Source organism: Brachyistius frenatus, unplaced genomic scaffold (genome assembly GCF_029030835.1).
Source record: "Brachyistius frenatus isolate BFR_SWC_R1_liver_20210118 unplaced genomic scaffold, ASM2903083v1 Contig_3, whole genome shotgun sequence".
NCBI classification, from domain to species: Eukaryota; Metazoa; Chordata; class Actinopteri; family Embiotocidae; genus Brachyistius; species Brachyistius frenatus.
Window position 1 is genome coordinate 8,595,001 of NW_027210602.1, and position 11,074 is coordinate 8,606,074.

Genomic DNA, 11,074 nt, shown 5'->3' on the forward strand with positions numbered 1-11,074 from the left:
TACTATTTGAGTTTTTGAAATGAGAGCCACTATACTATTATTATATCCAGTGAGTATGGATAAGTAAAGCTACTTGTTGTCCTTTTAATGATACTCGCCCCACGTTCCTTTCGGTCTGACCAAAACTGTCTCCTCCTCAGTAGTAAAAAGTAAATCTCTGCTTCACTCATCAGCTTCATGTTGTTCATAACGTCCTTCACGTTTGTAAGTCAGCTACATGCAAGTGTTTTCTTTAAAGCAGCAGTGTCCTTTAGTCATTTACAGCAGACCTTCAGGACCGCATGCTCGTATTTTCAGCACAATGCCAGTACATAACAGGGTACATAGGTGATTACAAACTGACATCTGTGAGTGTGTTACTATTTGCTTTGTCGTTAAGCCACTTGAGCACACATGCCTCGGAAACAAAGCCAGGCTAATATTCACTTGTGTGCTATTAGTTTGGCAGCGGTGCATGTTTCTGTATTTCCATTGTTACTGAACTGAAAGAAAGATAATTAAAGTGATAGAACACAAATGCTGATGAAAAGAGAAACAATTTTTGCTTTGGTAAATGTATCTCTGCGCAGCTGCTCTAATCTGTAAACACGAGTGTTTATAGGTTGGTCGTCCCTCCAAAAATCCACTTGGCAGATAGAAAATTGGATGTAGCTGAATTTTATAATCCACCAGGCACAGTGGCAGACAGGCGGAGCTGCTTTCCTGCCGTCAATTCCAGATACGATTAGCTACTTTTAAATCGACTGAGCTGGGAGCAGTGGACGATGGCACGCAAAGCACAACTTGGTTTTAGAGGTCACATACTGTCTGTCTGGTGATGCAGCTTCATCGGCCATCCAGGAGGCTGCAGTCTGTGGTGAAGCTTCAGGAGCTTGCCGGGCCATTTACCCAAAAATGATCCCGCTTGAAGAGACATAACTTAGAAATCCTTGATTTAATCGTTCAAATCCATATTATTAGACTGTGCCAATTAAATGATCAAAAGAAAATGAATTGGCGACTACTTTGATACTCATTTCAGTTATTTTTCAAGCGAAAATTCCAAGTTTGAGAAGTTTGGTGAAGCTAAAACTTTTCAATGTTGACGATTTGCGGTGTAATTTGTTACATCTGATTGAAAAAAAAATAAGAGATATTAATCTATCATTGTGACTTTTTGGGAAATTATACTGGTAAAACAATGAATGAACCAATTCATAATGAAAATGTACATTAGTTACAGCCCTATTATCCAGCTGCAAATATATGTTTGCACTTGCAGTTTGGGGGGGTCCACTGAATTGCCTCGCAAGCTCTTCTTGAACTCTAACCTGAATAATTTGTGTTTGTCTACCCTTTCAGGTGGGACCATCAGCAGAGCTGGCTCAAGCGATAGAAAAGTTCACCGTGCATCCGGACGCCGCAGTAAGACAAGCTTTCGTGGCCGACAGCGTGATTAACCCATCAGTAGGCGTGCACAAAGGAATAAAGTACGCCAGTTGGTCTCCGTTAGGTGTCGACTCCAGTGGACGCTGTCTGCTCGCTTGCTTAACGCTTGAACACAGACTCACCATTCATAACAGCCACAAGCGTCTCGAGTGGAACACGCTCATCGATCTCACTAAAAAGTACGGCGAGAGGTTAAAGGAGCGAGGCTACGCCAAAAAAGACAGCGAGCCGCCGCAGGCGAACCTGCTGGACTTTGACGAGGTGCAGCGGCGTTTCCGCATGCAGACGCCCCTCCGAATGGAGTGGTCGAGCATTTACACCATCAAGCAGGTTCAGCCGGACAACACGTGCGTGGACGTGGAGATGATCCTCCTCGCCGTCTTAATGGAAAACGGCGACCTCATTTTGTGGAAGTTCGTGTTGCCCTTTACGGACGGGGCCGACGTCATCTTCTATGACATGATCGAGTCAGGTGTGAGCAGACCCAGTGACTTGGCGTGGTGGGAGTATGAAAACGCAGATCGCCGCATGAGCGGTCTTATCGTAGGCAGCGAGGTGGGACCCGTCAAGATCATGCCGGTCAGCCTGTCGGGCGTGAAGGGCTACTTCACCCTCCGGCACCCCGTCATCCTCTGGAAGGAGTGTGACGAGATCGCTGTCGAAAACATCAAATGCGTCCCGATGATCCATCCGATCCATAAATCCAGCTGCAGCCTCATCGTGGCATCACGCGGCTGCTACGTCTTCTGGTGTCTGCTCATGATTTCGCCAGCGGGACTGAACGTTCACAACTCTCACGTAGCGGGGCTGCACTCGCTCCCTGTGGTCTCATTAGCGGTCAGTCAACACGGCGTCACGGTGTACACGTGCTCCATGGACGGGTGGATAAAAAAGCTGACGCCAACATTTACAGAGAACACTTTGATTTTCAAACAGGAGGACCTGTTGCGACCCGAGAACCTCTCAGGAAGGAGGTTGCATGGGATCGCGGTGAGCCGCAACGGTGCGTACATCGCAATGGTCAGCACGCAAGGTCTGGTTGGCGGCTTTCATCCAGTGAACCGGTCTTACCAGGTTCACTTTGTGACTCTGAAAACACCAGAAACTGCCGCAGCACTACTGCTCAAGTCCCCAACACAGAACTTGTACAAAATGGCTGACCTGCTCGACCTCGTGCGGTGGAAGATTTTGGAAAACAAGTGCATCCCTGCGTCGCTGCAGGAGGAACTCGATCAGAAGATCCAGGAATCAGACTCGCCTTACTTGTGGCGGTTCAAGCTCTTTTTGGTGCGGATACTTCACCAGTCGCTACAGGCGCCGCCTGTAGATCACAGCTGGAAACGTTTGCAGAAGGAGAGCAAGGTGTTCATAGGGGACGAGGAAGAGGAGAACGGAGAAGACGAAGAGGAAGCCGCGAGAGAGGAAGGCGAGCCGCAGGAAGTAAAACCGGAGAAGAAGGACAATGAGGAGGAGCAGAGGGTGGAGGTGCAGGCTTGGATGAGTGCTGTGGAGACTCACCTGATGAGAGAAAACATGAAGAAGGTGTTGGGGGTGGTCTACCTCAACACCTGGATCACGCAGAACATCAGCATACCCACCTGCGGCCTGATGGAGTACCTCTCCAAAGACACTAACGACAGAGCATCAGAGGTAACACTCGGTGACTCGCCTGATAATTCTTCCCTTCAGCCTCAACACGAATGTCCTGGTCTGTTCTTTGTTTGACCGAATCAGAGCGATCTAATGCCCAACACCGTTGGCAAATCCCAAAGTGATCTTTAGGAGGGACAATCAAACAGTTCAGAGACTGCTCCTGTTGTGCGTGAACAGAGCACAGCGACCAGGAGGAAGCTGTAAACTTTGTGGGTAAGTAGTTCAAGTTATGTCGCTGATCAAAAACAGTTGCGGAGTTACACATGTTTTTGTGACCACTGGTTTCCCCACGGACACCAAGCAAACGGTGCACATCAAAGTTTGTGTCAAACTCGGGGAAATGGGCTACGGAGAGCAGAAAATCTACGGCAATGAAGCGGGCGAGGTGTTTTGAGTGGAGTTCGCATTTCAAGAGGGGCAGAACATCACATTTGAAGGATGAAAAGATGCATCAGGTCAGAAGGGCAACCAGGTTGGTTTTGTTTGACAGTCGCAGGGTTGTGCACCATGAATTCGTCTCATAGGGTCAGACTGTCAACACAGAGTTCTACTGTGACGTTCTGAGACACCTGAGGGAAAACCTTTGGCGAAAACGACCCCCTCCCTACTCCGTTGGATTTGGCTCATTGCGTTTTTATTCCGTTCCCAAAAACATTTGACAAACTTTGATGTGTGCTCTCTGCTCAGGTTTCAGGTCCGTGGTGAAATCACAAATGTGCACCTACCAGAGTCAGGTGATGATTTTGATCAAGCGATGTCACTTGGAGTACTTATTGATGAAGGTTTGTCCGGGTTTGTGCATGACATGGTGCTATGCTCTGTTCGTGCGCAACGGGAGCAGTCTTGGAACTTTTTGATTGCCCCTCGTACTGTATATAATCTAACATATTACTGCTGCACAGTGCACATTTAATGCAAATGAAATTAAGAAATGACCAACAGCATTAAGGTCTGCTTTTTAAAAAATAGCCTGCGTGACAGCTTTACTTTGAAGCAAGGCTTTGGAGCGTCTAAAAGAAGAAGCGGTGCGTTCACCCTCTTTAAAATTGGAATTCATAAGCAACTTACCTTACGCAATGGAATATGCTCAGTTTTTCATATACAACTAGGATTGTGCATTCGGTTTGGTGTGGTTTGCCTGAGGCTGAGGCTTTAGATATTGTTGTATAACTAACATTACAAAATTGTCACTTTATTCATTACAAGTTGACCAACTACATTTTCAAAAGACACCCCATCGCTGCTGCACAATCCTCCACCCTACCTTTCCACAAGATTCTGGAACCTGGCTGCAGGGATTTAGACATTCTTTGCCTGCCTATTGCTCACAGCTTCAGACTTCACTGTAATTATAGTCTGGAAACCGTGTTTCACGTGAAGGTTCGCTCAGCCTCCCTGAAGGGCGGACCGTTCAGCGACCAGTGGGGTTAGCTGAGTGCAATGATACTGAAGTAGTTCCAACAACGGCAGCGGTGGTGGAGCTAGATGTAGTGACAGGAACAGTTGTAGCAATGCCACAAATATTGAGGAAGGACGATGCCTATAAAAAAATTAAAAAAGTCTGCAGCGGTCATTTACAAACTTTGCATTACACTTTGCTAACTTGGGGAGGTTCTCTGTCGAGAGTTTTGGGACACAACATGTGTCATATGGTGGTCAATGCCAATTGGTTAAAGGCTACTCCAATAGTTTCAAAATGAAGCTGAAGTCTAGGCCCAACAGGCTGCAGCGTGGGTTCTCTCCGGGTTCTCCGGCTTCCTCCCATCATCCAAAAACATGCACTTCAGGTCAGGTTACCTGGCGCCGCGGTCGTGGCAGCCTGCTGCAGCATCTCCCCCCTGAGAGCCCCCCTGCTGTAGTGAAGAAATTTCCCCTCGGGGATTAATAAAGTGTATAAAATCAAAAATCAAATCAAAATCAATGACCAGAAACAATCCCCGATGGGGTGTTCCCAGACCTATATGTTCACATAAAGAATCAGGGCCTGGTGATACCAGGCTAACAGGGGTTTGCTCCCCTGCGGCCACAAAAGCAATTGCGGGCTCCACCAGCCATCTCTTTACAGACCTGGCTTCGTGCATTAAAGGGTCTTCTCCATAGTGGTGATGCAAAGTTCACAGTTATCTGAAATATTACTGTATCCTGTAGCATTCAGATTTCCATTAACAGTTCAATTAGATGTGATTGACTGATTGGATTTACAGAAAAGGGGAATTGTTGAAAATGTTCTGATTACTTTTACCACTACTATCAGTTGGTCTTGTGGTACACACGGTTGTTTAGCATTACATCCGACCTGAAGCTCCGCTGATGCTCAGGAATTAGTAGTTTACCAAGGAGTTAACAAATGGGTGTAGTCCAAACCATGAAAACACACTTTTTGGAAATACTGAGCATTTCCCAAACTTTCAAAACTCTGACACAGACTGTTTTTTAAGAAAATCATAAACTAGAGAAATATATATTTTAAATTAAAAAAACAAACAAACTCAGAAGTGATTTTTTTTTTCTGCCTACGTAGCTATTGCATTTTTAAAATCGTTTCACACCAGTTCTTTTTTTAGTTTTTTATAAATAATGATATCCGGTAAAAACTGGTACATTTGGGTAAAATGAACAAGAACTTGTGAGTTCTCGTGCTGTCTCCTATGCTGCTATTATCCAAGTTGGAAATGAAGTCAGTGTTGCATTTGCCTTCACCTACACCGTGTGTGTGTGTGTGTGCGTGTGTGTGCACGCGCGCGTGTGTGTGTGTGTGTGTGTGTGTGCGCGCGTGCGCGGCCCTTCACAGGTCCTGATTGGCCACATCAAGAACAAGATGAACAAGCAGACGTTCTCGGAGCGCTGCAGCCTGTGTCAAGCCGTGCTGCCCTTCACAGAGCACAAACAAGCCACCTGTAAGAACGGACACATGTGGCTCAGGTACGCAGATTCTTCTGAGGCGACTTCCAAAAGCTCGAACACGTTAGCTTTGGCCTCGCAGGAGGCGTGGGTGCCCCACAGCTGAGCCTGGCAGTCGGGACATGAACTGAATCTTAATGCCAACAGCCTTCTTTGACGGTTTATTTATCCTAACGGAGCCGTAATCAAGCCTCCCACCTTTTGATATTTACCCACGCACCACTCTCATCGGCTCATAAATATCGTCTTGTCAAAGATGTCTCCTGCCTGCTCTCCCGCTAAAGCGTGGTGCCTCGAGTGGGCGACGAGTGGGAAATCTGTGCCCATCAGTTGTTCCCCAGTGCTGTTCCTGCTCTACTTTCCTATCGTGTGTGTGTGTGTGTGTGTGTGTGTGTGTGTGTGTGTGTGTGTGTGTGTGTGTGTGTGTGTGTGTGTGTGCGTGTGTGTGCGTGTCTGTCTGTCTGTCTGCCAGCCAGCTCTCTAATGTATTTCTCTCGGTCTCCTCCAGGTGTGTGTTGTCATACCAGGCCTGCCAAACGCTGACGTTCAGACGCTGCCTCCTGCTGGATAGCATCGCCAGGCTGCCAGAGCCTGAGGGTAAGCGCCACTTTCCATCTCCCTCCACCTCCGTTTCACAGCCACGCTCTTCGATCAGCCATCTTCTCCTGTCACCTTCAACGTCAGCCTTCATCCCGCTCTGCCGCTCAGATCACCGCTTCGCATGTTGGACTCGGAGTCACCTGAAAACATAAGAAACATGACTGAATGTAGAAATTAGCCGGGATTATTTCCCCTTTTTTTTCTTTTCTGCTGATGCGCGATCTTATTTTTCTTTAAAGTCGGAGTCACCGCTCACGACGCAAGGTCCGTGTCACTTTTTCTTGGCTGAGACTTGAAATGTCTCACTTCTGTCTCATTCTACCAACATTCTAGATGATCTCTAGTCTTGTCATTTTGACATCAGCTGAGGAATTATGAGTCCTGGTGCAGGAGTAACTCATCTTTGTAGGACTTCATTTAGTTTGGTTCAGTGTAGCTCAGAAGGAAGCAGGTGTTGTAAAGGGAGACTTGACGGGGTCATAGTCATCAACTTTTTTGTAATATTTGCTTTTTGCTTGTGAATTTCTGGATAATTTTACAAACAAAAACAGAATGGTCTGATGAGGTTGAAAGAGGCAAATGTAACCAGTGACAAGGAATTTGTCTGGTTTCTGCAGTATCCTGATTTCTTAAACGGCACAAACTTTTTCTTTTTTTAACATTTAACACATGAAATGATGAGGGCGCTTGCAAATAACAAGGTCTTAAAAAATGTAAACCATTTTGGGGTTCACTTTTGACCTCTTAACGAAAGATTTTCTTATGCCCTTTTTTTTTTTGTTGTTGTTTTTTTAACAAAGTGAACCAAATTACTGCCACAGAGGAAAGTCTTAGTTGATCATAATGAGAATAAATATCAAACACAACTTCAACCATTCTCCAAATCTCTCTAAACGGAAAGGAAACCGCATTTCAGTTTGAATCAAGAATTACTAATGCATGAATGGGGAAAAACAACACTGGATGGAAATGCTGCTGACTCTTCCAGCCCATGAAGAGTAGATCAACAGTCACTGATTGGTTTGGGTTACACTCAAACAAATTGCTCTCAAATTTAAGCCATTGGCTGGACGTAAACCTGGATTATAAAAATCTGTTTCCCTTACCTCGATGGAGGGAGCTGATTTCTCTGCCACGTGTACAAATAAGTGGCTTTCTAATCAGCCGGTGCAGAACAAAGAGTGTAAACAGAAACACGGGTGACAGCAGAGCAGCAGGATGAAAAGAGGGATCAATTCACTTCATGTAATGATACATCCTTGCAGGCTTTTACAGCATCAGAACTATATAATGCTTGTAGACATGTGGTCTGATTGCCTTGAAAACAAAAACAAAAACAAAAAGAACGACACACTTTGGAAGTTAGTTTAGAAATGTCTTTAATGTCATCTGTTACCCTGTAATATATTTACCACTGTTAATGACAGTAGGTAGGAAGTGATTCTGGTATCGACTTAAGTGAAATGAACTCATAATATTTAATTGGTTAATCAATCTGTATTCCACTTCTCAGTTCCAGGCTGCATTTTTCTTTAAATAAATATATCATTGGAAATTACTAATGTACTGCTTGGACATGACTAAAAAAAAAGTGAGAGATTTGTTATAATAATTGTAGGAGTTTTCATCACTGCTGGTTTTCTGTATTACTTCCTCATGTTGGTCAGTATGATGTAAACAGGTCTTCACTTTTACTGGGTTAACAGCAGAAATCAGATTTCCCACTAACTGTGTGTCTGGTGTAAAAGACTTTCAGAGGAGGAACCTTTAACTCTGTGGATCTACCTGATTGCTCAGATTTTTTTGATGAGCAGGAATTACATCCGTTTACGTGTAGAAAACATGTTCAATATTTGCTTTCAGTCATACGTGTCCATGACACTTAATAACTGAATCTTCAAAATTGGATGCAATCAAGAGCCATTCTGACACCATTAGTATATGATGTTTTTAAGAAATTAGATCCAGAAGAGCTGGTTGATTCATCATGAACAGCCAACAAACTGGTGCCAGCTGTGTGGTTCCTGCAGTGGTTCAAGTTGGGAGAGAAAAACATTGTTCTCTTCTCAGGATTATCTTCATCTGGCAGCTACATGCATCTCAGGTCTTTTTCTGCCCGTCTGAGCGCCTCAGGCTTCGGCTCTACTGGTCATTCCAGCCTATCTGAGCTAAACGCTGACGGGACTGTGCAGGTTTGGCATCTGTCAAAATCAGCACCATCCCAAAACCTGTCTCTAAACACGTTTCAGATTGTTGGCATTCTTCTGTATTTGTTTGTTAAGGCGGTTTGTTATTATAAGAATAAAAGCCTTCTCAGGCACTGGACTCTTGTCAATAAAAGTCAATGTTTTTGGGTTCTTAAATGTGCAGCTCTGCAAGATAAATGTTTTGTCATGGCCATTTAGAGGTTTTACTGTTTAAAAGTAATCATCAGTATCAAGGAAGAAGAATCTTCTGTTTTCTAACAGGCTGCATCACTGATGGAATTTAAAACTTGTTTAATGGTCATCATGTCTGAGGGAGACAGTAAATCCCCTGATATAATCTCTCATCACTTGCATCCAGAGTCCAACCGACATATCGCCTATGAATATCCAACCTCAATTTCAAGAAGTGCGTGATAATGACATTTGAGGGATTTTTGCAAAAAATGTTTTTGTATATTCTCGACCCGGTGTTACGGCAAAGCATGTAATACATCCTCCAGTCCACTGGAGGGCTGCGCGTCAGTGTCATGGCTGTTGCCTCGCAAGCCCTTCGAAAAGCATGTGGTTTAGGATAACAAAAACACGGGGAAGAGCATGTGGTTTGGGGAAAAACAACACGCAAACACATCAAGAAATCTACATCAGTCTTTCCCGGACTCAAACCTCGACCTTCTGCATGAAGGTTTATGACTTCCGCCACCTATCCAGCCCTTATAGAAGCACTACGTTGTCACATGACCTCCGGCATGTGTCACCTGTTTCAGTAGACGTGCCTCGTGTTCTCACGTCAAAGTGACTCCAAGCGTCATGAAGTCACACTGCCTACTAGTGGACTGGCGGGTGTATTACACACTCTCCTATAATACTTAGCAAATTAATTGATAAATACTGTAAATATAAAAATAAAGATGAACTAGAATTTCTTTTACTGCCTATTATTGATGTCTGTATCGGCTATGTACAAATCCAGTATTGGTTGGGCTCTGCTTCCATCATATATTAGATGTCAGACGGTGCCCAAGCATAGACTCTTATTTATTTCCTCCCGTCTTGACTTTAATGGAAACTCGGGCCCTCCTTCAAACATGAGACCAACATGTAGAAATTCCCATCATTTTTTTGCATATTTAAACAGTTCCTCTTTAAAAAAACATTGAGTACAAACGCGACTTGTTTTCTTCCTCCACAGATCCAGAGTGGATAAGGAAGATCCTGCAGGCGCCCTGCACGCTCTGCGATTCGCCGATGATTTAGATCTGAACGATACCAGAAACCTCAGGGCTTCCCTGCGACCTTCCGAGCTCCACGCTCTGACGCAGGGTCCAATTTTGTCAGACATCACTGCTACATTTTTTTTCTTATTTCATGTGTTTTGTTCAAGTTTTTATGACTTTATATTGGTATCTTAAAAGGGCAAATAAAAGGCTTTGATTATTCGTTGGAACTCTGATTTTTCTCTCGAGCGTAACCTACAAAGTGTGCAGAGAAGCTGCTTCCCCCTTTAAATGAATATTTCACTGAGGTAAAACATTTTGGAGTCAAACTTTACAGATTTCTTTATTCCCCACCCCCCCTCTAAAATTAATTCCCAGTCAGACACAGTGTTTGCACAGAAACAAAGTTTAAAATGTGGTTCTATGTGGAGGTTTTTATTATTCAGGAGGACTTCAGGGCACCATAAATAAGCTCCCTCATTTTCCTCATGTTGACTATATTTCCAGACCTTTGGTGTAGTTTTTACTGCAAGTAAGTGGAAGTTACTCTGCTAGTCCTATTTTAGTGTGGGTTTTTTCTTTTTTTCTTTTTTGAGTGCAACAAATAATACACTCTGAATAATACATATTCTGGAAAAAACTCAACATACCTACTTTAATTGGCACTGTAAAACAATTTCCAAGCTCTGGGAGGAGGAGGAGGGTGTTGGTGCTCAGTCATTCTCTCAGATGAGGACTTCCGCTAATGTAAACGCAGAAAAGAAGCGGCGAGGCAGATGAGATGAGCAAGAGGCAGGAAGAAAGCGAAAAGTGTGCTTAAAAACCCAGCGCGTCCCTCCCGCGGGAACCGGTTGTAATGAGATTCAGCAGTAATGAGGGACAGAACATGGCGCCAGATGTGATTCTAATTCTAATCAAGGGGAGGAGGGTGGCGGTGATAGAGGGGGAGGAGGGGAGGGGGTTAGAGAGCATATTGTTAAATACAATTAACCCTTTTTTTCATATTTGAAGAGAACAAGGGTTGCGAGGAGGGGTTACAGGCTCAGCAGTACGTTCCCCGGCCCTCCCCTC

The 11,074-nt window shown here is 44.4% G+C and overlaps 1 protein-coding gene across 1 annotated transcript in view; it reads left to right on the forward strand.

The window, feature by feature from the left end:
• The window catches only part of gtf3c4 (general transcription factor IIIC, polypeptide 4), a 13,216-nt gene extending 2,991 nt beyond the window's left edge, over positions 1-10,225 (forward strand). The window contains exons 2-5 of the mRNA XM_069705515.1: positions 1,342-3,078; positions 5,873-6,003; positions 6,491-6,579; positions 9,979-10,225. Coding sequence (XP_069561616.1) covers positions 1,342-3,078; positions 5,873-6,003; positions 6,491-6,579; positions 9,979-10,043 — 2,022 coding nt within the window. The 3' untranslated portion in view covers positions 10,044-10,225. The remainder of the gene's footprint in view (positions 1-1,341; positions 3,079-5,872; positions 6,004-6,490; positions 6,580-9,978) is intronic.
• Positions 10,226-11,074: the final 849 nt, after the last annotated feature.